Below are 27,275 nucleotides of genomic sequence, written 5' to 3'. Positions count from 1 at the left end.
CTCCCTGTCTCCCACCATGTGACACCCCTCGGACTCCCAGCAGGACGGCCATCAACCGATAAAGCCCAGAGTTTGTTTGCCAAAGCACACCTCCTTCCTTCCCAACTCATCAGTCTCTGTCATCATGACAACAGAAAGCAGGCTAATATACCCTGAACAAGTATCCCTGAAACAGTCTCACACGTCACTCTCACCAAGTCACAGAGGGAACTGGCTTGATCACCCCATTCCCCAAGCTAAGTGGTAAAGAGACTTGGAAAGGAATGATGCTGCTCACAGCTGTGGGTCTGGAGTGAGGACGGAGAGGATGCTGGGAGCCATGGTCCTGGGGACATGATGCTGGAGCGTTGGTCCTGAGGTCAGAGGGGTTGCTGGGAGGCATGGTCCCGGGAACACTGGAGGAGTTGATGGGAGTTTTGGGACTGAGGACAGAGAGGATGCTGGGAGCTGGGCCCTGGACAGGAAGTGTGTTGTGTGATGATGACCCTTGGTTGACCTGGATATACAACAATTCAGAAGTGATGGAGAAAAAAGAGGAGAGCGTTTCAGGTGGACCCCGTCTACCTGCTGGCCTTGAGTCCTGCGAGTGGTAGGGCCCTCCCACATGCCAGTTTTTCACTCTTCTGGGTCCTGTGGGTCATAAGCCTGCTCCAGGCCATCGGGTGTCCACAGGAGCGGGCTCAGGAGAACCCACGCCCAAGAGGAGAGTGGACCAAAGTCTGGAGGGGTGAGTCAGCCTCCAGGTTGGGGAACGGAACCGAACCGGAAAGGCAGAGTGACACAGACAGACTGGACCAGACAGTGGGGAGAAGGGTGCAGAACCCAGAAGCCACACCTGAAAGGTTGCCCCAGGGGCCTCTCCCTCCCCAGGGCCTAGGACTAAGACTTCCTTCCAGTCCGGTTAGCTTTCTGGGGGCTCCTCCCAGGGAAACAAGACTAAAACTTGAGGTTTCATGGTCAGGACCAGAGGAAGGGAGCGAACTCCATTCGATGCCCTGCCCAGAGAAGTCCACACTTGCCCAGCCACCCGGCCCCGCCTCTCACGCTTTGCTACTCACCTGCCCACATTCACCTTTGCTGCATCACACTCCTCTCCCTCAAAGCTCACACTCACAGCAGCACATGCCAGCACCTCGCATCTTCGCGCGCTTCCGAGCATCGCCCTCCAGCGCCTCTCCAGAGCATCTCCCACGCACCCCCCTGTGGGTCGCCTGTGCATCTTCTGCACAAACCCTGAGCATCTCCCGTGCGTCTTCCATGCATTCCCCCGTGTATCTCCCGCGCCTCTCCCACGCATCTCTCGTGCATCTCCTGCGCATCTTCCGCGTGTCTCCCGGTTCAGCATCCTCGGGGGAGCCCCACTCGCCCTGGCTACGCCTGCGCGCACACGCACGCACACCTTTGCACCTTCACACGACCCTCCCGACCTTCCGCTCTCCTGAGTCCTCCCCTACTGGCTCCCACGACTCCGTCACGCTCACGCGCAGGCCGCGCGCCCGGGTCCGCGCGCTGTCCTGCGCGCGCCCCCCCCGTGCGCGCCCTGTCCGCGCTCCCGTCCTCCCTCACCCCGCATTGTCTGGGCCTCTCTGCCCCCGTCCCGGCCCCGCCCCTCGCCCGACGCCCCGCCCACCCAGGCGCGCAGTGGGCGGGGAAGAGGGCGGGGCCGGACTCGGGGGCGGGGCCGGCGGCGCGGGAGGTGCAGGTGCCGGGCCGGGAGCGAGCGGCGGCGGCGGCGGTGGCGGCGGCGGCGGCGGCGGCGGTGGCGGCGGCACCATGGGCCGGGCCCGGCGCTTCAGTGGCCGCTGCTGCTGCTGTGGGCGGCCGCGGCGGGGCCAGGTAGGGTGACGGGGTTGGGGGCCGGGTCGGCGGGCTGGATCGGAGTGACGAGGGAGGTGTGCGTATTGCAGTGGGGCTGAGGAGGGGGGTCGCGCCGCGGTGACAGCCGGGTCGCCTGGGGGCCTGCAGAGGCCCAAACAATGCGCTTGGGGGGGGGGGGCTGCGGGAGACCCTCGTCTCCGGGACAAAGCGCAGCGCGGGCCAGGAGCCCGGAGCCGCGGGCGGAGGGGGGGGGCGCGGGCCCCGGCCGCCGTGCCGCAGCCCCCCCACCCCGCACAGGCCCCGATCCCGCGGGGACAAAGGGCCTGAGACCCTTCCTCCCCCCATGTCCCCAAGCCCGCCTTCTCCAGGCCGGTCCCACTGTCCTTCCGTCCTGGTCTTTAGATCCTTCTCTCTCTGCTTTCTCCCCCCACCCTTGTCCTCCGTCCCTCAGTCTTCAAGTCCTGTCCTTCCTTCTGTCTGCCACCCCCTTTCTCCTTGTCTCCCCTCTCCCGTCTCTCCATTTTGCCTTTGTCCCCCACCTCTGTCCCTTTTTCCTGGGTCACTCTGCCCCCCCCCATTCACTCTGCTCCGTCTCCTATGTGGCTGCCCTCCCTCCATGTCCCCATTCACCATCTCTCTCCCTGTCTCCTTGACCCCCCGTATCTCTTCCCTTCTCTGTCCCCATCTGCCTCATCTCCTTGTCTCTTCGTCCCCTACCATTCACCCATTTCTCCACCTAGCCGCCTCCTTTCTCCTTCCTATCCCCACAGTCTCCCCGTCCCCGGACTGACTCTGCTTCCTCTCTCCGTACATCCTCCATCGAAGTATCCCTCTTTGCTCCTGGAAAGGAGAGTCAGGCAGGGCAGCGACAGTATAGATGTGTGAAGTGGGATAGGGAACAGTGGCATGTGGGCACACACGTGGATTCCACAAATGTCTCCCCAAACCCTCCCACCCATTCACACACCCAGGCCACACTTCACAGAAGAGCCCCCTCCAGGACATCCACATGTCTTTCTCCCTCACTGTGGGAAGCTAAAGACCCCCAAGACAGGGTGACCCTGAGCTGGGGACAAGGTCAGGAAGTGTCACCTGAACACTCACACTTACAACCCTATGTGTCTCATATCTACCATGGGACACTTATCCCGGTGGGTCGAGTTACTTTGCCTGAGAATACCTGATGGGGAGGTGTCAAGCAGGACTGAGAGCTCCTACAGGGAGTTGGGACCAGGTGACCAGGGCTGGGAGCCCTCTTTCCTGGCCCCAGCTCTATCAAGTGACGGTGCTGGAACTTTGCGACTGATGATGGGAGAGCTAAGTTGAGTGTGGTCACACCTGCCACCCCAAGGGTGGCCTCGGAGGACGAGGCCGACATCAGAAGTTCTGCCTTTCCTCTGTAGACTTCTGTAGTGGCTTCCTGGCTTTCATCAGTCCCTCTTTTGCAACGGGCATGCCCAATTTCCCAGGTGAGAGCTCGGGACTCATGGTACATTTCCATCCGTTTTTATTTTTCTTTATGCTTCTGCATGGAAAGTAGGCTCCTGGAATCCTGGAGCCAGCGAGTCCAGTAAACAAAGAGCCTGGAGTGATTTAGAACGTTGACGCCCTTAGGATGCTGGAAGTCTTTAGAACCTTAACACCTTCCCATTTCTAGACTGTGGTTGGTCATGGTGGCCTGTAACCCCAGCTCTGGAGGCTGAGGCAGGAACATGAGTTCAAGAGTTGCCAGGATCACTGCTTAGTGATATTCAGTTTAGAAATAAAAGCATAAAAAAAAAAAGAGGGGGTGGTGTGTATGCTAGGGAGGAAGCTTACTAGTAATAGGTGTCTAGAATCCACCAATGAGGGGCTAGGGGTGTGGCTCAGTGAGTACTTGTTTAGAATTAGCAGCCAGGGAGGGTCTGGGAATGGAGCTCAGTGGCAATGCATTTGTCCAGCATGTGAGAGGCCCTAGGTTCAATCCCCAGTGCTGGAAGAAGAAAGACAAGATTCTTTATGATTCTTTATGGGCTGTTCTAGTGTCTCGACATACTGAGATCATGAAATCTCTACCCATTGGGGTCGTGCAGCTCCTGGCCCTTGTAGCCTCAGCTGACTACCTATCCAGTTCTGGATTCAAATCTCGGGCACCATCTGGCAGATGGCTCTGAGCCTTGTGCCTGGTTTGATGTTAAAATCACTGCTTCCTGGCACCTTAATCCATTCTGTAAACGACCTCTAAATTACATGCTGTGGGGCTTTATGAGTGGAAGGCAAGCGTGGTGTCTTAGGGAGAGCTCTGGGCTTGCGTTCTGGCCTCCTCTCTAGCATAGTTTAATGTCAGTCTCTGTCCTTTTATGGGCCTCAGTTTCTCCTTTTGGGGAGCATGGTCCTAAAGGGTCCCATTTATAGTACTTCTCATGGATATCCAGTTCCCTTTTCTCTTCCTTCCTTCCTTCCTTCCTTCCTACCTTCCTCCCTCCCTCCCTCCCTCTCTCTCTCTTCCTTCCTTCCTTCCTTCCTTCCTCCCTCCCTCCCTCCCTCCCTACCTCCTTCTCTCTCCCTTCCTTCCTTCCTTTCTTTCTTTCTTTCTTTCTTTCTTTCTTTCTTTCTTTCTTTCTTTCTTTCTTTCTTTCTTTCTGTTGTGTTTAGTTTTGTTTTTGTTTCTCCCTGGCTGTCCTAGAACTCACTCTGTAGCCCAGGCTGGCCTCCAACTCACAGAGATCCGCCTGCCTCTGCCTCTGCCTCTAGAGTGCTGGGATTAAAGGTGTGCGCCACCACCGCCCAGCCCTTCTCTCTCTCTCTCTCTCTCTCTCTCTCTCTCTCTCTCTCTCTCTCTCTCTCTCTCTCTCTCTCTCTCTCCAATACAGGGCCTCACTATGTATAAAAGGCTTTTAAACTCACTATGTAGCCCCCTGCTGGTCTCACTCACAACAATCCTCCTGCCTCAGACTCCCAAGTATTGGGATTACATGCTTGTGCTCCAATGTCCAGCTTTTTTTTTTAATTGAATCTTTACGAAGGGCCCTGACCACCCATTTTTAGGAAGTATCAATGGTCCCTACATCTCCTTACCCAGCCAGCAGGAGGGGGAGACTGGAGCCTATATTTGTGCCTTTCAAAAAGAAAGAAAAGAAAGAAACAAGGTATCCCATCTTTCCTGGCTCACTCATCTGTTGAGAATATGAAGAGAATGAGGCTGATGTTGAGAGAAAAAGGTAGATAGAAATATGTTACAGGGCAGTTGACCACAGAGATGCACATGGGGTTGGGGTGGGGGGACCCACAACAGGAAACTGGACCCGCAGCAGGAAGCTGATATGTAGATCCTGAGAAAGAATAAAGAGGCCATTAAGACTTGGGGAGCCCTGTGGAGGGGACTTTGTTGACCCCAAGTTAAGTTTCCCTTCTAGGGTGACTCATTTCTCCCTGTTAACAGCTCTAAGCAACCACTTAGAGCACAGAGGGGGACCCCTCCTCTCATCGTGACTCACCCCAAAGAATGGGTCTTGGGAGATATCTATCACTGACCCCGACCCACTCAGGGACTGAATGCCTGGGTCCCCCGTGTGGGGGCGGAGGTTAGGTTCCTCCACAGATTCCAAGACCTTAGACCCAGCGGAGCTAGGGCCCAGGGGTGGGTTAATGTCGTGCGAGCCTGGCCTGTCCCCGACTCGGGGAACACAAAGGCAGCTTTCTCTCTCTGGGTGTATGTGTGTGTGTTGGGGGGGTTGCTGGATGTAGCCAGTCCCGCCAGCATCCAGTGGCCCATGGCACCAGAGCCCGAGCACCCATGGTTTCTGCCTGTAGACACTGGGCACCTAGGCCTTTCTGTGGACACCCAGGGTAGTGGGATGGGCTGCTGGGGCTTGGTGGAGGAAGATATAGAAGGGTAACTGTGGCCAAGGCTTGGAGAAGCAAAATTGAAAGGAAGCTTGCATTCTTCTGGGAACCCCACGCTCAGGGTGACCCTCTGAGGGACTCCTCACCCCCTGGCTGGGCCAGAAGCCTGGAATCCAGGGAGTCCTGAGTATCCCAGGAACGTGGGGGCCACAGGGAGGACTTTGTGTTAGGCTGCTGACTCACCCCTGGACGCCCCCACCTAAGGCCCCGGTCCCCAGACACTCAGGATACAAAGGACAGAAGGCAGGATCATGGTTCAGGAATCCAAAGTTTTCAAGAGGGGAGAAGCCAGGGTTCAGATCTCCGTATCTGAGGGAGGAGGGGCTGGGGTTTGGACCCCTGTGTCAGAGGAGGAGACTGAGGTCTGGACCCTTGTGTCAGAGGGGGGAGGCTGGGGTCTGGACCCCTGGGTCTGAGGGAGGAGGGCTGTGTCTGGACCCCTGGGTCTGAGGGAGGAGGGCTGGGCCTGGATCCCTGGGTCTGAGGGAGGAGGGCTGGCCCTGGACCCCCGGGTCTGAGGGAGGAAGGCTGAGTCTGGATCCCTGGGTCTGAGGGAGGAGGACTGGGGTCTAAGTCAGAGGTTTGAGGTGACTGGGAGTCTGTACTTCTGGGTACTGAGAAAAGGAAGAGAAGCTGAGACTCTTGGCTGAGGAGAAAGGGGCTGGGGGTTTCTGAGGGAGGTTGAGCTGGGACCCTGATGCCTAGGTCCTGCAAATACAGGCGCCTTCACAAGGCTGGTCTGCTGGAAGAATTGATGCTTTGTGCAACGATGCTCGGACTCCGCCATTGATGGGGGGGCTGAGGGGGGGTTCAGGCAGGACCCAGGAATGTACCAGCTTCCCAGGGGAGGGAAAAGGAAAGAGGCATGGTTCCAGGGACCCCCTGGGGAACGGATACAAAGGGGGTGGCTATGACCTTCCCAGAACTGTGACCTTGAGACTCCCTTGGGTATTCGCTGACTCAGGACCCAGGAAGTACTCCCCCATCCTGCTTAGTCTCTGTGGAAACATCCACCAGCTGTGCACTGTGGACCCCTGTCTCATGAGTCTGAGGGAGGAGGGCCAGGCCTGGAACCCTGGGTCTGAGGGAGGAGGGCTGGGACCTGAACCCCTGGGTCTGAGGGAGGAGGGCTGGGATCTGGATCCCGGGTCTGAGGGAGGAGGGCTGGGGCCTGAACCCCTGGGTCTGAGGGAGGAGGGCCAGGCCTGGAACCCTGGGTCTGAGGGAGGAGAGCTGGGGCCTGAACCCCTGGGTCTGAGGGAGGAGGGCTGCTGGGCCTGGACCCCTGGGTCTGAGGGAGGAGGGCTGCTGGGTCTGGACCCCTGGGTCTGAGGGAGGAGGGCTGGCCCTGGACCCTGGGTCTGAGGGAGGAGGGCTGGCCCTGGACCCCTGGTCTGAGTGAGGGAGGAGGGCTGGGGCCTGGACCCCTGGGTCTGAGGGAGGAGGGCTGACCCTGAACCCCGGGGTCTGAGGGAGGAGGTCTGGGGTCTGGACCTCTGGGTCTGAGGGAGGAGGGCTGGGCCTGGATCCCTGGGTCTGAAGAGGAGGGCTGGGCCTGGACCCCTGGGTCTGAGGGAGGAGGGCTTACCCCGGAGCCCTGTGTCTGAGGGAGGAGGTTCCTGGGCCTGGGACAGTTGTTGCCTGTGTTTGTGAGTCTAGGGCAGAGGATGCTGAGTCTCTCCATGTCCCCTGACAACCCCTTTTCCAGAACCTCCCCTCTGCTTTTCTCCAAGCGCAGTCCCCATGATGACTTCTGGCTGTCAACACCATTTCAAAGTCCATGCCCCAGTCCCAAAAGCTCAGCCCCTCTCTGACCAGAAAGTCCCGCCCCCACCCCCCCTAACCAGAAACAAAAGCCTTGGGCCAATTAGTATTCCAGGCAGAAACACGGTCGCTTACTGACTCTTCAGGAGGGGGAGGGAATTCAACAAAAGCCCCCCCCACACCCCATCTGCACCCTCAAGCAGAGAGCAGTTGGAAAATGGGAGAGGTGTATATGGGGGTCCCCATAGCTCCCAGGAAATGGCAGACTTTGTCACTAACTCCTTTTGGATACCTCACTCTCCACATCTGTAAAATGGGGGCTAACTTCATATTAGCTGTGAGGGCTGGAGAGATAGTTATTAAGACTTCATTTGGTTGGATTTTGTTTTGTTTTTTGAAACAGTGTCTCATGTAGCCTAGGCTGGCCTCAGACTCGATGCTTAGTCAAGGACAACCTTAAACTCTTGATCCTCCTGCCTCTACCTCCCAAATGCTGGAATTATGGGTATGCACCATCATGCCTAGCTTATGCAATAGCAGGGCTCAAACTCAGGACTTCAAGAAATGCTAGGCAAGCACTCTCCCAAAGGAGCTACATCCCAGCACAAGATTATTATTTGGGGATTTTGGTTTATAAGGCAAGGTGTTCCTTGGCTGGCCTGGAACTCTCTAAGTAACCAGACTGGCCTCACACACTCAGAGATCTTTCCTGCCTCTGCCTCCAGGTTGCTGGTATTACAACCCCCATACCCAGCAAGATTTTTTTTTTTAAGTATTGACCATGCAGACTAGTTTTCATAAGGCCTGGCTTGTTCCCAGAGCCTGTAATAACAGCCATCAAAGAGGACTCTTCTGGAGTGCTGGGTGCAAGGCTGACTCCTGCGAAGCTATCTCTGGCATCACGGTCATCTCACAGATGGCGTGGACTCTGCCAATAAAGGTTGGGGCACTTCCTCAAGGTCACATGGATGGCAAGAGCTGGAGCTGGGATCTGCCTGGCATTTACAATGAGATCCCCAAGCAGGGTGTGGCAGAGCATGTCTGAGACCCCAGCACTAGGGAGGCTGAAGTGGGAGGTTCAAGAGTTGAAGGCCAGCCTGGCCTATATAGTGAGTTTTAGCGTAGTCTGGTCTGTGTGGTGAGACCCTGTCTCAAAGAAAACCAAAATAAAGCTGCAGTTCGTAATTGTCTGGAAGCCCAAGCAAGATCCTACCTGAGTAGTGTAGCACCTTCTGCAAGCTCTCTAAATGTTCTGTTTCTAATTTTTAAAATTTTGTTGTTATAGTCATTTATTTCTTTTGTGTATGTGGGTCCTGGGGATCAAACTCGGCTTGCTGTCTTTACCCACAGAGCCATCTTGCAGCCTCGTTTTGTTTTTTTGTTTGTTTGTTTTTGTTGGTTTGAGACAGGGTCTCTCTATTCTGTAGCCTTAGCTGGCCTTGAACTCACTGTGTAGACCAGGCTGGCCTTGAACTCACTGTGTAGACCAGGCTGGCCTTGAACTCACAGAGATATCTCTGCCTCTGCTTCTGAAGCGCTGGGTTTAAAGGCTTGTGTCACCATGCCTGGTGAATTTTGCACTGTATGTGTGAGTATGTGTGTGTGTGTGTGTGTGTGTGTGTGTGTGTGTGTGTGTGCAGGTGCCTTCAGAAGTCAGAAGGGGCATCGGGTCTCCTGGAGATGGATTCATAGGCAGTTGTGTGCGGTCTGATGTGGGCGCTGGGAACTGAACTCAGGTCCTTTGGAAGAACAGCGAGTGCTCCTGACCTCTGTGAGCCATCTCTCCATTCCTGCTATTGTTTTTAAAAGACTTACTTTTAAAAATTATGTGTGTGTTAGGATATGTATATGCAAATGCTGGTGCCTGCAGAGGCCAGAGGCATCAGGGCCTCTGGACCTGGAGCTCCTGGAAGTTGTGAGCTGCCTGTTGAGGGTGCTGGGAACTGAACTCAGATTGTCTGCAAGAGTCGCAGGCGACCCTCTGAACTGCTGAACGGTCCATCTCTCCCGCTCCCCCAGATTTGCATTTCTGAGACAGTGTCTCCTGCAGCCCAAGCTGGCTTCCAACAAGATACATAAGGGAGGGTGACGTTGAACCACTGATCCTCCTGCCTGGCGACTGAGGGCTATGCACACTTCCTGGCTGGGTGTGTGTGGGTGTGTGTGGAGCCTTAACCTCAGTGGGTCACACAATCACCTTTGTAGAGCCTCGATGTTATTTCCATAGACTACATCAACCAACGGGAAGGAGACAGAAAGTGTTCTGGAGGCAAAGAGACAGAGGGTGAGGGAAGGTCTTTCGGAGGAGGTCAGAGGTCACTGAAGGAGCGCACAAGACAGCCCTGAGATGGTGGGAGTTGTAGAAAAGGACAACCAGGCAGAGGGAAGTACATGCGAAGGCCCTGAGCGGGGAGCAAATTCAATGTGCTTGAGGGACACTGAGGCCACTTAGTCTGGAGGGCAGTGAACAGGAGAGGGGTGACACCTGGGGCCTGTTGGGTACCTGGAAGGGCCCACACAGGAGTTTGTGATAGGCTGCCATGGGAGGGCTGGATGCTGCTGGCGCTGCTGGGCCGGGGTGGGCTTTGAGGTCTTCCACACCACTGGGCAAAGGCCCAATCATCCGCAGCCCTGTTGGCTGGTTTTAACATGGGCATGGTGGTCCACACATCACTCAGGAGGCTAAGGCAGGAAGGTCATGTGTTCAAGAACAGCCTGGGTGTGAGAGGCAGGCATGGAAGATAATACTGTAAGCAGGTTCTTTGTGTGTCTGAGTGTGTACATGTTAGTGTGTGAACATTTGTATGCATGTGCACATGTGTGGAGGCCAGAGATCCAGGTCACGTGACCTCCTCAGCTGCTCTCCACCTCGGTTTGTGCTTTTACGTATATGCTTATTTCATTTGAGACAGAGTATCACTGTCACCTTAGCTTAGAACTCACTGTGTAGAGCAGGCTGACCTCAAACTCCCGGAGATCCTCTTGCCTATTCCTCCTGAGTGCTGGGATTGAGGACACATGCCACTGTTATGCCACCATACCTGATTCTCTCTCTCTCTCTCTTTTTTTAATTTGCTTACGTTTTTATTTTATGAGCGTGGGTGTTTTGGTCACATGTATGTCTGTGCACCGTATGTACCTGGTGTTCTCATAGTCCAGAAGAAAAGGTTCCCTGGAACCGGAGTTTACAGATGGCTGTGAGCCACCGTGTTGGTGCTGGGACTCAAACCCGGGTCCACTGAAAGAGCAGCCAGTGCACTCGACCTCTGAGCCATCTCTCCAGCCCCTGCATGTTTAAAATTATGTGTATTTATTTATTTGAGTGCGTGTGGGGGAGTTGATGGCAGGTGTCATGACACTCATGGAGGTCTGAGGACAACTTGCAGAGACTGGTTCTCTCCCTCTGTCACATGGGTCCCAGTGATCGAACTCAGGTTGTCTGTCTTAGCGGCAAGCACCTTCACTCACTGAGCTCTTTTGCTTGCCCCTCTTCCCCAACCCCCCCTTTTTTTTGACACAGGGTCTCTCAAGGAACCTGGAGCATACCAATTTGGCTAGAGTAGCTGACTAGTAAACTCTGGGGATCCTCCTATCTGCACCCCCCACCCCACCCCAAGCCCCTGGCTTACAGGTGCATGCCTGCTTTATTTGTACGCTGGAAATCAGGCCTCGCACTTGATAAACAGCAAGCATTTTATCCATTGAAACATCTCTAGTCCCCTGAGTCCCATTTTGAAAAATGCATCTATGGGGTGAGAGGGTAGCTGGAGAGATGGTTCAGAAGTTAAGAGCACTTGTTACCCTTGCAGGACCAAGGCTTGATCCCAGCACCCACACGGCAGATAACAACCATCTGTGGTGGTTGTTCCAGTTCCAGGAGATCTGACGCCCCTTCTGGCCTTTAATCCCAGCACTTGGAAGGCAGAGCCAGGCGGATCTCTGTGAGTTCAAGGCCAGCCTGGGCTACAGAGAGAGATCCAGGACAGGCTCCAAAACTACCCAGGGAAACCCTGTCTCAAAAAACAAAAAACAAAAAACAAAAAAAAAAAACAAAAAAAAGAAAGAAAGAAAAGAACAGCAAAACAATGGCTCAGTGGTTAAGAGCACATACTATCCCTGCTGAGGACCTGAGTTCTGATTCCCAGCCCCCAAGTGGAGTGGCTCAAAATCACTTGCAACTCCAGCTTCCAGGGATCCAAACCCTCTGGTCTCCTAGGGCACCTGCAGCATGTGCACATACCCACACACAGACACATCATGCACATAATGAAAAAATAAAACAAATCTTAAATGTAAAAGAGTCCCCCTAGTCAGGTACAGTGGTACAAACCTTTAATCCAGGCCTCATCTACATATCAAGTTCCAGGTCAGCCAGGGCTACACAGTAAGACTGTACCTAAAAAAGGAAGCAGCCGAATGGTGGTAGCGCACACCTTTAATCCGAGCACTTGGGAGGCAGAGGCAAGTGGATCTCTGTGAGTTTGAGGCCAGCCTGGTCTACACAGTGAGTTCCAGGACAGCCAGGGCTGCACAGAGAAACCCTGTCTTGAAAAATAAAGTAGAAGAAGAGGAGGAGGAGAAAAAAGAAAGAAAAGGAATGAAAAAGAAAAATCCATATAATCTGGGCATGGTGGCATGCCTGTTACCTTAGCATTCAGGAGGCAAAGTCAAGACAGTCATGTGTTACAGGTCAGCCTGGACATGAGAGGCAGTCTTGGAAGTTGAGACCCACAGATAGGTTCTGGAGAGATCCAGATGAGAGATGAGGCCAGGATTTTGGGAGACAGACAAAGCCACACGGATTCCGACATGTGTAAGAGGTAAAATATGCAGACATTGCTGAAGGGACGGGTGTTAGGGCTGAGGAAGAGGTCGAACTCTTGGGTGGCTTGTCGTCTTTTGGCCTGAGTAACTGAGTGGATGGTTTGCGGCACCTACTGCACTTGTAAAAATGTAGGGAAGAAAATATTCAAGGTGAAGATTCAATGTGTTGCGTTTGTCATTCTGGGAGGCACTAGATAAAATCCAAAGGGTGGTTTAGACATCACCAACATAAAAAAAAAAAAAGTCCAGAATTGGAAAGTGTGTCCACTCCACATCGCCACCAAAGACCCGGGCACTTCCAACTCTTGATTCCATCACTCCTTTGTCACTGGGACCCAAAATGGCTGCCAGCACCCCACAATCCCATCCTGTTTCCAGGATGCGTGAGGGTATCCCAGTAGAAAAAAGGGTTTTTCCCCTTTTATTAGGAAGTACTCCATAAATGACTGTATGATATTTTTGCTTAGGTCTAATTAGAATAAACTTTATCACATGGCTTTACCTAGCTGCAAGGGAGTCAGAAATATCTCGCTGGGCAGGGCACAACCATAAAGTACAGTGAGGCTTCCTTGACGGTAAGTGGAAGAGTGTTGAGATGGGAAGCCAGCAGTCCCTACTTATATCCTACAGAAGGAATCCCTTGAATCTACCACTTCTGACGGAATATGACATTGATTTGTGGCTAGTTCCTTATAAATGGTAAAGATTTTCTAAGGGCCTGGACCTCATCTGACTTATCTCTGGGTACCAGGCCCAGAAACTTCCCTGATACTCAAGGGCTGCCCATACCGGACAACCTATTACAAGGCAGAATGAAAGACACAAGGAGAATCGCTCGGCTTATTTTGTTGTTTTGTTTCTTCGAAGCAGAGGTGCTTTTAATATAGCCCTGGATGGACTGGAAAACCTCCTTCCACATCGTCCCCAGTGCAGAAATTACAGGTGTGCTCTGCCATGCCCAGCCATTAATAATTTAAAGACAGTTGAAATGGCTTCGGTGCCTCATATCTATCTCGTGGCACTCAGGAAGTGGAAGCTGCCACGCTACAGGAAAAACCAAGGCAAATCGTGAATTCCAGGTTCAGGGAGACTCCTTGCCTCAAAGGACTAAAGTGGGTGAGTGACAGAGGGGATATTCAATCCTAATGCCCTCCTCTGGATTCTGTGCAGACACTCACACATGAGTACTTACACACACACACACACACACACACACACACAACTAAATTGTAAATAAGTATAAATCCAGAGACTGGAGAGCCGATTCTGTGGTTAAGAATACTGGCTGCTTCTCCAGAGGACCCAGGTTCCATATCCAACACCCACACCAACTCCCAACTGTCTGTAATTCCCGTTCCAGGATTCAGATGCCCTCTTCTGGCCTCTGTGGCCACCAGACACACAAATGGTGCATTCACATGCAGGCAGGCAAAAACACCTGTATATATAAAATAAAATTGAAAGTTAAATAAATAGATAGATAGATAGATAGATAGATAGATAGATAGATAGATAGATAGATAGATAGATTCTGGCCAAATAACTGGCCATCCACCGTAGAACATGTCTCTAATTCCAGAACCAGAGAGGCTGAGACAAGAACGTCACCTGAGTCCTGAAGTTCAGAACCTCTGGGCAACCTAGTGAGATGAGAAATCAGCAAACAGATAGAAAAAAAACCAATATAGCTTCTTGCCATGGCAAGCCTCTCACAACATAGTCCATAACCTTTCACCAGTGCTGGACATTTACCCAGATGGTCGGAAGGGATGTGGAGGCAGGCCGAAAGGTCAGAGGGTCCTGGCTTTGGCAGTTTTGACTATGGCCAATTTCCTCACCTACACCCTGGGACTTGAGGTGTGAGGCTCTGAGATCAGTCTCTGGCACGGATTCATTATCAGGGAATTGGGAAAACAGGGATTGAAATAGAGCCCCCCTGCCAGGCGGTGGTGGCACACGCCTTTAATTTGAGCACTCAGGAGACAGAGGCAGGAGGATCTCTGTGAGTTTGAGGTTGGCCTGATCTACAGAGCAAGTTCCAGGACAGCCAGCAGGGCTACACAAGAAACCCTGTCTTGAAAAACAAAAACAGAGAGAGAGAGAGAGAGACAGAGACAGAGACAGAGACAGAGACAGAGAGACAGAGAGAGACAGAGACAGAGAGACAGAGAGAGAGACAGAGAGAGAGTGAGAGAGAGAGAAAGCCCCCTTTTCTGCAATGTGAAGATCAGTCGGGAAGGACATGGCAGTGCCCTTACCACAGGAGCTCCAGCAGCACATGCTCATCAGTGGTAGCTATGGTAGTGCTGTTACCTTGGGAAAGAAACTGAGGCTTCTGGAGGTACTGATGCTGGTTAGGGTTGGCTTTCAGCTTCCTTTCTTTGCTAATGGAAATGGAACCCATGACCTTGCCCAGGTCAAGGAAATACTGAGCCATGCCCTCAGCCCCCCACTGGGGGATTCTAGGCAGGGCCTCTACCACTGAGCCACACCCCAGCCCCTCACTGGGCGATTCTAGGCAGGGGCTCTACCACTGAGCCACACCCCACCCCTCACTGGGGGATTCTAGGCAGGGCCTCTACCACTGAGCCACACCCCCAGCCCCTCACTGGGGGATTCTAGGCAGGGGCTCCACCACTGAGCCACACCCCAGCCCCTCACTGGGGGATTCTTGGCAGGGGCTCTACCACTGAGCCACACCCCCAGCCCCTCCCTGGGGATTCTCTGCAGGGACTCTATCATTGAGCCACACCCCCAGCCCAATATTACCTTTCAGCCCTGTAACTGGTTCTTCTAATAGTTATTCAAGGTGGGCTAACTGCTGTTACAAATAATCCCAAACTCTTTTTTTTTAATATGTATTTTAAGATTTATTTATTATATATACAGTGTTCTGCCTGCAGGCCAGTAGAGGACACCAGATCTCATTACAGATGGTTGTGAGCCACCATGTGGTTGCCGGGAATTGAACTCAGGACCTCTGGAAGAACAGTCAGTGCTCTTAACCTCTGAGCCATTTCTCCAGCCCTAATCCCAAACTCTTAATGTGTTAACAGAAACTCAATCTGAGTTGGGCATTCTGGTGCACACCTTTTAAATTTTTATTTTATTTGTTTTCCAGACTTTATTTGTTTTCAGACAAGGTTTACTTGTGTAGCCCTGGCTGTCCTGGAACTTGCTCTGTAGACCAGGCTGGCCTCAAACTAGGAGATCCACCTGCCTCTGCCTCCCGAGTGCTGGGGTTAAAGGTGTGCACAACCAAGTCGGATGTGGTGGCGCACGCCTTTAATCCCGGCACTCGGGAGGCAGAAGCAGGTAAATCTCTGTGAATTTTAAGCCAGCCTGATCTATGGAGCAAGTTCTAGGTAAGGCAGGGCTGTATAGAGAGACCGTGTCTAAAAATAAAATTATGTCTCAGGCAGGGCCATGGAGGACAAGCAGCTGTGGAGCTCTTTCTTATGTGAGGCCCCGCTCTTCCATGTGCTTCCTGGATTGTTCTGGCCCTGTAGATGTGCACACTTGTGCTCAGTTGTAGGGGAGAAAGACAAGGTGGGAAAAATTATATCCAGCACTACAGCCATTGGCCCCCAGTCAGTCACATGGCCACACCCAGCCACAGGGATGCTAGGGGAAAATAGCATAGGCGTGTGACAGAGCCAGGACGTCACAGTGGAACAGACCACTCAGAATGTAGAAAAATGACGGCTGAGACCCCGAGGGCAGTGCTGTACACTCGTAACCATACCACTGTGGAAGCTGAGGCATGTGGATTAGGAGTACAAGACCAGCTTGACTTACATGGTGAGACCTTGTCTCCGAACACCAAAACGGTGGGGGGAAACTCGCTATTTACTCAGATTGTGGGTGGGAGGTTTAGATTGAGTCAGGTGGGCAGACTTCTCTCGGTTTACACTGGGGCCACCTGGGGGTCAGTTAGAGTGTGAGATTCAAGGTGGCCTCCATCACAGGATGGGTGGCAGGTGCCTCAAAGAGGCTATTCTGGGTATTTTTACCAACAGTCTCTGGGTGGCAGATGGCACACAGGAAGTTGTTAGGCATCTTTAAGCCTGGGCTTTGTGACTCTTACTAGATTATTTCTGACAAAAACACCTCTCCCTCCCCAGCTTGGTCTCCTACTGCTCCCTATGTAAGTGAGGATGACCTTAAACTTCTGACCCTCCTGCCTTGATCTCAAGCATTGGGATTGCAGGCATTCACCACCACACTCAGTTTATGCTGTGCGGGGGACCTAACTCAGAGCTTCATGCCTGCTAGGCAGGCACTCTAGCTACAGACATTCCCACCCCAGTGTGTGTGTGTGTGTGTGTGTGTGTGTGTGTGTGTGTGTGAGAGAGAGAGAGAGAGAGAGAGAGAGAGAGAGAGAGAGAGAGAGAGAGAGAGAGAGATCTGTATCTTTTGTCTTTCAGACAAGGTCTTGCTTTTGATATATCCCAGCTTTGATCTTACTATATTGCCCAGGCTGGCCCTGTACTCCAGATCCTTCCTGCCTCTGCCTCCCAAGGACTAGAATTTTCAGGGCTACATTTACCAGGTTCTCTTGGTCACTGCAAGTCCTAAGTTGGCCCAGATTCAGGAGATTCAGGATGGTGAGCCTCCTGAATGGAACGGTCAGCTGAATCAGCTTGCAGAGGATCTTTGTAGACCAGGCTGGCTTGGAACATAGGGAGAGAATTGAGTGAGGAGAGGGAAAAGGAATTTGTAACCGGATGTGATGATGTAAACCTATAACTCCAGCACTGGAGAGGCACAGGCAGGAAGATCCTGTCAATTCCAGGCCAGCCTGGTCTATATATGTTCCAGATGTGGGAAGACAACCCATCCAGTGAGCCTCAGTGGGTGCCCACACCGGGCGAACTCCAGCTCTGAGATCCAACGGGGCTTTCTTCTGTCAGGGCCTCCAGTTCCTGTCCATCTTCCTGGGCAGTTCTCTCTCCCCTTCCTCTTGCTCCTAACGCTCCTTGTGCTACCACAGACACACGCCAGGGTCTTGCCTTGGCTCCTCTGGAGACCATTTTGTCTCTCCAGACTGGAGAGAGAGAGGACTAAAGGCCAGGTTTGGTGGCTCACACCTGTAATCTCAGCACTCATGAAGCTGAGGCAGGAGGGTTGCCATGAGTTTGAGGCTAATCTGGGCTGCAGGGTGAGAGACTATTCTCAACAACAAACCAGGATCAGAGTTCAGCAAGTGCAAGGATCAGAGTTCAGGTCCCCAGTACCCACATAAGTCGGCTGTGGTCCTGGAAGCTTGCACCAAAAACAGAGATGGGATCCTCAGAGTAAACTGGCTAGTGGACCTGCTGTTCAGCAATCCCAGCCCGGATCTGTGATCTCTGGGTTCGACTGAGAGACCCTGCTTCAATGAATAAGGTGAAGAACCTTAGAGGAAGACTCCATAGGTCAGCCTTGGATCTCAGCACACGCATGTGAACATGTCCATGTTCCCCCACTTATATAAACACACAGGGCCTCATGTGCGATCAAGTGCATGCACGCGCACGCGCGCGCGCGCGCACACACACACACACACACACAAGCACGCACGCACGCATGCACGCACAACTGAATGTCATCTCAGGGACTCTCCCATCTGTTTCTCTCTCGGTTCAGGAACGGGACAGGAAGTGCAGACAGAGAATGTGACAGTGGCCGAGGGTGGGGTGGCTGAGATCACCTGCCGTCTGCATCAGTACGATGGGTCCATAGTTGTCATCCAGAACCCAGCCCGGCAGACCCTCTTTTTCAATGGCACCCGAGGTGAGTGCGGGGGACCCTTGACACCTGTGACCTCAAAGAGGACACATCTACACTTCTGACGGGGAACAGGGCTGAAAGCCTTTGCTGTCGTGGTCCTGCGGGGGGGGGGGGGGGCGGGGGTAGGGCGGCGCTGGAATGGGTTCCCAAGGGAACAAACAGTTGAATAAGCCATGTCTGGGGAAAGGTAGGGGGCTGCATCTGTCTGGAGACCAGAAGCCCCCAAGTTGAAGCCCCCTCTTCCCTGTAGCTCTAAAGGACGAGCGATTCCAGCTGGAGGAGTTCTCCCCGCGTCGAGTGCGCATCCGGCTCTCTGACGCCCGCCTGGAAGACGAGGGGGGCTACTTCTGCCAGCTCTACACGGAGGACACCCACCACCAGATCGCCACGCTCACTGTCCTAGGTACTGGCCTTCCCCCTCTCAGAGCCCCACTCATTCGTTCTCTGCTTCTCACTTGTCCTGAGACCTATGCGCCCTGGACGTCTGGCTCCACCAGACCTCTGGTCCCTGCGTATGACCCCTGCCACCTGTGGGACCCTGGCTCCCATTGGTCCCTAGGATCCAGCAGCCAGATTGACTTGAGACTACCTCGGTGCCTCCCTTGACCCCCCTCCCCCGCCAAACACCCGCGCCCTTTTTCTGCGCAGTGGCTCCGGAGAATCCTGTGGTGGAGGTCCGAGAGCAAGCGGTGGAGGGCGGCGAGGTGGAACTCAGCTGCCTGGTTCCGCGGTCGCGCCCCGCAGCGGTTCTGCGCTGGTATCGCGATCGCAAGGAGCTGAAAGGTACCCAGGCCTAGCTAGGCAGGCAGGGTGGAAGAGCAGGGCAGGGGTGGGGTGGGGGCTCCGGGCTTGGGAAAGAGGCGGGGCTAATGGTGGGCGCGGCCTGGGGAAGAGCGCACCGGTTCTGACTGACGCTTTCCATTCGCTGTTCAGCAGTTGAGCTAGGCGTGATGGCACACGCCTGTCATCCCAACCTTTGTGAGGAGGAGGGAGGAGGATTAGGAGTTCAAGATCATCCTCGCCTACAGAGCGAGGCCAACCTGGACCACTCCAGACCCTGCCTCAAAACAAACAAAGCGAAACTAACAAACCTTAGACCAGACTCCTAAGGTGTGGAAGAGACAGGGGGTGTGGCTCGGTGAAAAAGGCCAGGCTTATATCGTTAGGAATATGGCTTGGCCAGCAGCCTACGTTGGGATCAGGAGGCAGGGCAGAACCCCTGGCCTGACGTTTCTGGACTGGGTCCGGCAGGAGTGAGCAGCGGCCAGGAGAACGGCAAGGTGTGGAGCGTGGCGAGCACCGTGCGGTTCCGTGTAGACCGCAAGGACGACGGCGGGATCATCATTTGTGAGGCGCAGAACCAGGCGCTGCCCTCGGGACACAGCAAGCAGACGCAGTACGTGCTGGACGTGCAGTGTAAGTAGCTCTGGGGTCTGCACACTGGCCGCCGGGCCCTGGAGGTCCCCCACCCCGCAGAACGATCTCTCATTTTTCCCTCCTGCGCTGCAGACTCCCCGACGGCGCGGATCCATGCCTCTCAAGCTGTAGTGAGGGAGGGAGACACGCTGGTGCTGACGTGTGCTGTCACAGGGAACCCCAGGTGAGACCTAACTGCTGGCTCCTGAGGGGTGAGGAGACTTGGGGCTTGCACTCCTGGGTCCTACGGAAAACATAGTGAAGCCGGACTCCTGATGAAAAGGGCTGGGAAGAGGTGAATCCTTAAAGCTCTGGCTACATGTAGAAGCTGGCCTCAAGCCTGTCACTTGGTTTTCCACAAGAAAAGGGCTGAGAGATGGTCCTTTTGTTTGGTTTTGGTTTTTCTTTTGTTTGTTTGTTTGTTTTTGTTTGTTTCTCGAGACAGGGTTTCTCTGTGTAGGTTTGTTGCCTATCCTAGAACTCACTTTGTAGCACACCTCCCGAGTGCTGGGATTAAAGGCAAGCGCCACCGCTGGACTGAGATGGCCCCCCCCTTTTTTTTTTTAAGATTTATTTATTTATTATGTATACAGAACAGGGCGCCAGATCTCATTACAGATGGTTGTGAGCCACCATGTGGTTACTGGGAATTGAACTCAGGACCTCTGGAAGAGCAGTCGGTGCTCTTAACCTCTAAGCCATCTCTCCAGCCCGAGATGGCCCTTTTTTATTAAAAGAAAGAAAGAGGCTGGGCGGTGGTGACCACGCCTTTAATCCCAGCACTCGGGAGGCAGAGGCAGGCGGATCTCTGTGAGTTTGGGGCCAGCCTGGTCTACAGAGTGAGTTCCAGGAAAAGGCGCAAAGCTACACAGAGAAACCCTGTCTCAAAAAACAAAACAAAACAAAACAAAACAAAACAAAAAAAGAAAGAAAGAAGGAAGGAAGGAAGGTTATGGCCAGGCGGTGCCAGGTGGTGGTGGCACACACCTTTAATCCCAGCAATTGGGAGGCAGAGCCGGGCGGATCTCTGTGAGTTCGAGGCCAGCCTGGTCTACACAGCGAGTTCCGGGACAGCCAGAACTACACAGAGAAACCCTGTCTTGAAAAACAAAACAAAACAAAAAAAATTATGGGGCCCAAGGAATGGCTCAGCTGTTCATCCAGAAGACCCTGGTCCAAATCCCAGCACCCATGTAGTGGCTTGCAGTCCTCTGTAACTCCGGTCACAGGGGATCCGACGCCCTCTTCTGGCTTCTGAGGGCACTGCCGGCCCGAGGTGCACTGACATACATGCAGATAAAACCCCCATACACATACATACTTTTAAAAATACATTTTTGCGAGAGGCGGGACGCATACCGCTGCACATGCAGGGAGGTCAGAGGACAACTCGTGAGAATTGCCCTTCCACTATGTGGGTCCCAGGAATCTCATTCATAATCAGGCTTATCAGCAAGTGTCTACCCTTTGAAACATTTCACAGACAGAGTTGTCGGATCTTCTTCACTCCCTTTCATTGCTGGGGATTGAACCTGGCACCTTATACATAGTTGGTAAAGGGTCTACCATTGGAAAACACACACACACACACACACACACACACACACACACACACACACACCAGCAGTGACAGTGGAAGTTAATGCTGGCTCGGAGCTGCATATCCAGATTCCTGGAGAAGTCAGATTCTTGGGTTGCTAACTCTGTTTTTACCCATGGCCAGGCCAAGCCAGATCCGCTGGAACCGGGGGAATGAGTCTCTGCCGGAGAGAGCGGAGGCGGTGGGTGAGACGCTCACCCTGCCGGGCCTGGTATCTGCAGATAACGGCACCTACACCTGCGAGGCGGCAAACAAGCACGGCCACGCGAGGGCGCTCTACGTGCTTGTGGTCTACGGTGAGGGCGGAGCGTGTCAGGCCTGGGGGCGGGGCCGGGACTGGCTACCGGGCGTGAGGGCGGAATTTGAGTCAAAAGAAAAGGAACACGCTAGCTGACCATGGCGGGACTCTACTGTTGTCCCAGCGCTTTGGAGGTTGAGGCGAAGGGATCACTCATTCGAGGCCAGCCTGAACTAAATAACCAGTCTACCAAAAAAGGCGGTTGGAGGGGGTGTTGGCTGGAGGTGTAGCTTAGTTAATAAGAGTGCTTGCTTTGTATGTATGATAAAGCTTGGATACAATTCCCAGTACCACATAAATCCGATGCCATGCCAGTAATCCCCGAACTCTGGAGGCAGAGGAAGGATAAGAAGTTCAAGGCCATCTCCACCGATTTTTAATTTAACTTTATTTTATGTGCATTGGCATGAGGGTGTTGGATCCCCTGGAACTGGAGTTACAGACAGTTGTGAGCTGCCATGTGGTGCTGGGAATTGAACCACGGTCCTCTATAAGAGCAGCCAGTGCTCTAAACCGCTGAGCCATCTCTCCAGCTCCACTTTCATCGATTTTTAGACCAGTCTATAATACAGGAGACATTTTTAAAAAAAAAAAAAAAAGAAAGAAAGAAAAAAAAAAAAAAAAGCAAACCAGACTGGTCTACATAGTGGAAGCCTAAATCCTAGCTAGCTGGAGCTACATAGTGAGACCCTGTCTCAATAAACACACAACAGGGGTTGGAGAGACGGCTCTGTAGTTAAGTGTGCTTACTGCTTTTGCTGAGGACCGGGGCTGGATTTTCAGCACCCACATGACAGTTCACAACTCTATAATTCACGTTCCAGATCCAGTGTCCTCACACTTGGTGCACATAAATCCAAGCAAGCACGGATACATAAAATTAAGTAAAATAGGGGCTGGAGAGATGACTCAGAGGTTAAGAACACTGGCTGCTCTTCCAGAGGTCCTGAGTTGGAATCCCAGCACCCACATGGTGGCTCACAATCACCTGTAATGAGATCTGGTGCCCTCTTCTGGCCTGCAGGGATACATGCAAACAGAACACTGTATACATAACAAATAAATAAATCTTTTTTAAAAAATTAAGTAAAATGTTTTTGAAAACCCCAAAGCTAGAGTGGGATGTGTTACTTCTGGCTTAGGGGTGAAAAGGTGAGGAGGTTCATAGATACTCGGAATGGAAGTCCCACGAGTGTAAAAGCCAAGGATTCCCAGAGGAACTGGAGCTAAAGAAAAATGGTCTACAAACGGCAGGCATTTTTGAGGAGCGAAGCTGTGTGCAGAATAGTTTAATGGCCTGGCAACAGTAGGCCGGATTAGGACCTTCTCTGACGACCCTGTCCCTCTGACAGACCCCGGCGCAGTGGTAGAAGCCCAGACATCAGTTCCCTACGCCATTGTGGGCGGCATCCTGGCGCTACTAGTGTTTCTGATCATATGTGTGCTAGTGGGCATGGTCTGGTGCTCCGTCCGACAGAAGGGTAAGTGGGGCGGCACCTGAAGTCTTGGAAGGGTGTGGACGGTTTGATTCTGGATAACGAGGGGGCGGAGCCTAGACCCTAGATTGGATTCGAAATCACGCCGTATTTTAGACCAATACTCTGTAGGGGAAGGGCTTTGGGACCTGGGCTCTGAAAGGGCTGAAATTTAGTAGAATTAAGGGGAGGGATTTTGGATAATTTATTTTTCAAATAGCTGGACTTATTGACAGCATAGACGTGAGGGAATAATATCAGAAAAGAAACGGGTGTGGAAGGGGGAGGAGAGAAGGGTCCTGGGATAGGGCTCAATCGATAGACTGTCTAGCAAAGCCGTGGACTCCGTCCTCCAACACTGCACAAAATGGATCGTGGTGGTGCATGCTTCTAACCCCAGGATTTGGGAGGTGGTGGCAGAAGTATGCAAAGTTCAAGGCCACTTGAAGCTTTGGAGACCCTGTCTCAAAAACGGAGGCCGGGCAGTTGGAGGGATAAGGGTGGGTTTTTTTTCTGTGAACTTTTGGGGTCTTCCTAATTCCGCTTTTACCTCTTTCTCTGCCTCTGTCACGTGCGTGCTTCACTCAACTTGACTCTGGTTCCCTTTCTCCTCCTTCCTTCATGTGATGTGTCTCTTGCCTGTCTCCTTCCCCTATATCCACTTCCTGGGTCCACATACACAACACAACCCTTTGCCCTGGGGGCATCTTTCTTCCCTCAGGCTCCTATCTGACCCATGAGGCCAGCGGCTTGGACGAGCAGGGAGAAGCCAGAGAAGCCTTCCTCAACGGCAGCGACGGACACAAGCGGAAAGAAGAGTTCTTCATCTGACCCCATCCCCACCCACTGCCAGCTGCAAGGAACCAGCAAAGACATTGATTGACCAGAGTCCGGGATGGCGGGCTTCTCCCCCCACAGCTAACACCTCAGGCGTTTGGGCAGGGATTGGGGGTGTTGGATGCCTGGACCTCTCCCAGGGACAAAGGCTAGGGTCCAGAGGCTTAGGGTCCCCTAGAGGAGACAGGGACCGAAGGTCCCTTCTAGACCCCAAGTCCAGGGAGGGGTAATAGGGATTTGGGTTGGGGGAAGAAAACAGGGGAAAGCCAGAACCCCTAGGCAACAGAACCAGGTCTTGTGGGGAGGGAGTCAGATTCTGGGAAGGGTGGGGTGGGCAGGGAAGGGGAACACAGATTTCTTAGGGGTCCCAGACCCCATGCCAGCCATTGTAAGAGTTCCACAGAGCTCTGGGCACCTCTTTGCAAAGCCATGTTCGCACGGTGGGGGGAGGGGCGGGGGAGGGCGTGGAAACGGGAATTCTGTGTCTTTGTGTGAAAACTCTGATGGGGGCAGTGAGGGAAACAACCCCAACTTTTATCCAGTCCCCCTTCCGGGTTCCTGGGCGGCTCCCCTTCCCTCCATCTCCACCCCCATGTCTTTCCCCTCCCATGTTTGTCTGTCCACCCACTCCTGGGGGGGCCTTCCCCATCTCTCCTCCAGGCCCCCCGGGGAGGGGGAAAGGAGTTTGGAAGGGGATGTGTGGTCTCTATGGTTTTATATATAATATATTAAAAAATCAAAAATCTGTATGAAAAATATCAGATTGCACCCCTCTCCCCCATTCCTGGCTTTTGCCCCTTTTTCTTGTTTAAAAAAACAAAGCAAAACACATTTTTGTACGGGGCGGGGAGGGGATAGGGAGGGGGTTTGGCAATCCCACTAACCACCATTAAACTGAGGAGAGAACACGTGTTTGGGGTGGCTGTGTGTGTCTGTCCACTACTATACACTGGGAGGGGGAGATGCAGGGGTGGGAAGGGAGTGATATGGATTCTGATACACAGGAAGGTAAGGGGGCCAGACCCCACCAAGGCCACCTCTACCTACTCCAGTTCAGCAGGAATCTGAAATGTGATCCTGTTCTAGGCACTAAGAACTCAGGGTGAAAAGGGGACCCTGTGCTGACCTTCATGAAACTTTGATGAAGGAATCAGACTCAGCAAGGTAGCAGAGAAAATAATTTTGATGGTGGTGGCACACACCTTTAATCCTGGCACTCGGGAGGCAGAGGCAGGTGGATCTCTGTGAGTTTGAGGCCAGCCTGGGCTACAGTTAGTTCCAGGACAGCCAGGGCTACACAGAGAAACCCTGCTTTGAAAAACAAAACCAAGCCAGAAGACAATTTCCGAGCTAGGAACAGTGGCACACACCTGCAACCTTCAGGGAGTGGAGGCACAGGGGCCTAAGCAAATCCCATGGCATCTTGGTCTACACAGCAAGCTCCAGGCCACTCCTAGCTACTTAGCAAGACTATGTGACCCCTCCCCCCAAACAAAAAAGTTTAATGCTTTCTTTAAAATTGGAAGCCAGGCGGTGAATCCCATCACTTGGGAGGCAGAGCCAGGAGGAACTCTGTGAGTTCGAGGCCAGCCTGGTCTACAGAGCGAGTTCCAGGAAAGGCACAAAGCTACACAGAGGAAACCCTGTCTCAAAAAACCAAAATAAATAAATAAATAAACAAACAAATAAATAAATAGAATTGTAAAGAAGGCCATTAAAATGCCAGCTGAGTGTCTTAGTCCTTTAGAGGCTGAGGTAGGAGACTGAGTTTGAGGCCAGCCTGGGCTACACATTAAGTTCCTGTCTAAAAAAAGAAGCTGGGGGGTGGGGGTGGCTCACGATTTTAACCCCAGCACTTGGGAGGCAGAGGTAGGTGGATCTCTGAGTTCAAGGCCAGCCTGGTCTACAGAGCAAGTTCCAGGACAGCCAGGGCTACATGGTGAAATTCTGTCTCAAAAAAAAAAAAAAAAAAAAATCACACACCTTTAATCCCAGCTCCTCGGAGACAAGAGGCAGGTAGATTCCCGTAGCCGTCTTGGTCTACATAGCAAGCCTCAGGCGAGTGAGGGGGTGGGAGGGTGGGGGGAGGAAGTGGGGGGGTTGGGGGCGGCTACTGTTTGGTACAAAGTGAAGGAGACAGAAAGGAGCACAAAGTCCCAGGCACTCTTCACCCCACCTTCATCCACCATCAAAAGTGCATCATTTATTGAAACAGGTGCTGTGTCAGTTCCCTAATTAACTCGGTCTGCAGAGGCTATATCACCCAGGAAGGTCCCTCAGATTGACATCAGTGCTGAGATGGAGTAAGCACAGAGCAGGGGGAGGGTGCGGGGGGGGGGGGGGGGGAGCATTCTCAGATAAAGCGGACAGCAAGATCAAAGCCCAAGACAGTAAAAAGATGACTGTGTTTGAAGTGCTGGGGATCTGGACCTGATAAAAAAGGTGGGTGGGTCCAGAAAAAGCATCAGGGTCAGAGTTTTAACTGAGAGGCCAGGTGTGGTGACGCAACCCTGTCATCCCAGCGTTTGGGAAGCGGAGGCAGGAGAACTGTGGGGAATGCCTGAAAACCAGCCTGGAGCGAGCGAGAGTTCCACGCCATCGTGGGCTACACTAGGAGACTCCGTCTCAAAAACAAAACAAAGCAAAACTTCGTATTCTACGGTTTAATGGGAGCGTTTCAGGTCGCTAGTGATAAAATCAGTTCTTCTGAGCACAGTGTGGGGGGGGGGTTGTGGTGACGGCTACGTATAGTCAACATAGAGTTACAGCTCTTTAAAATCACCTACTGGAGTTGGGCTTGCTGCCATATGCCTGTAATTTCAGCACTCAAGAGGCAGTGTTCAAGGTCATTCTCTTTGACCCAGGGAGTTAGAGGCTAGCCTGAGCTACATGAGTCTGCCTCAAAAAAAAAAAAAAAAGAAAAGAAAAGAAAAGAAAAGAAAAAGAAAAGGAAGCAAACACCCATGGGAGACTTTCTGCTCTCCAATTGTGTTCCAGCAAACGAAGCTGCCTGTACTTCCTTTAAGAATGCAGACAACTCCTTTGCCTCTGGGCATTTGCATTAGCTAGTCCCTCTGCCAAGAGAGTCCTAGTTGGCTCCTGTTCAGACTTGGCTTAAAAAATCAAGCCCTGGAAGCCCTTGCAGAACCCTGGGCTGGAGCAGGCGTTTCTGGCACCCACAGCCTCCCATTCTCCACCTCTTCGAGGTCAGCAGCTCTAGGTATTAGTCTAAACAAATGTGGTTCGTCTTCCTTAAATTGGGTGTGTGTGGGGTACCAGATCTCTCGAAACGCAGAAACCACGTGCTGGCCTAATTCACAAGAGAGCAATAAAGACTTATCCTGGGTGGCAGGGGCATGAACCGGGTCCTAGACCTTCTGTAGTTTCAGGAAAAGGCGGCCAGCCCACTTCGCGCAAGTCGGCAGTCCCTACACGCATGCGCCGTGCCCAGGTGCCCCCTCCTCCCATCCATATGCTAATCACTGCGCTCGGAAGGACAGCCTCTCCCGGGAATATGCAAATCACATCCTCCAGTGCGGGAGGCCTTCCTTTGTCCCGCGCTAGGATTATGCAAATGAGAGAGCCT

At 52.9% G+C, this 27,275-nt stretch overlaps 1 protein-coding gene across 1 annotated transcript; it reads left to right on the top strand.

Moving 5' to 3' along the window:
• The first annotated feature begins 15,962 nt into the window (after nt 1-15,962).
• On the top strand, nt 15,963-24,574 carry Cadm4 (cell adhesion molecule 4). The gene is made up of 9 exons (XM_059253530.1): nt 15,963-16,092; nt 17,920-18,066; nt 18,314-18,466; nt 18,712-18,846; nt 19,315-19,479; nt 19,573-19,663; nt 21,203-21,375; nt 22,730-22,858; nt 23,574-24,574. Exons 1-9 carry the CDS (start codon nt 15,990-15,992, stop codon nt 23,681-23,683), a joined length of 1,206 nt encoding a protein of 401 aa, XP_059109513.1. The 5' UTR covers nt 15,963-15,989; the 3' UTR covers nt 23,684-24,574.
• The last annotated feature ends 2,701 nt before the right edge of the window (nt 24,575-27,275 follow it).

This window comes from Peromyscus eremicus, chromosome 1 (genome assembly GCF_949786415.1).
Source record: "Peromyscus eremicus chromosome 1, PerEre_H2_v1, whole genome shotgun sequence".
In the NCBI taxonomy this organism is placed as follows: Eukaryota; Metazoa; Chordata; class Mammalia; order Rodentia; family Cricetidae; genus Peromyscus; species Peromyscus eremicus.
This window is presented reverse-complemented; position numbering and strand designations above follow the sequence as displayed.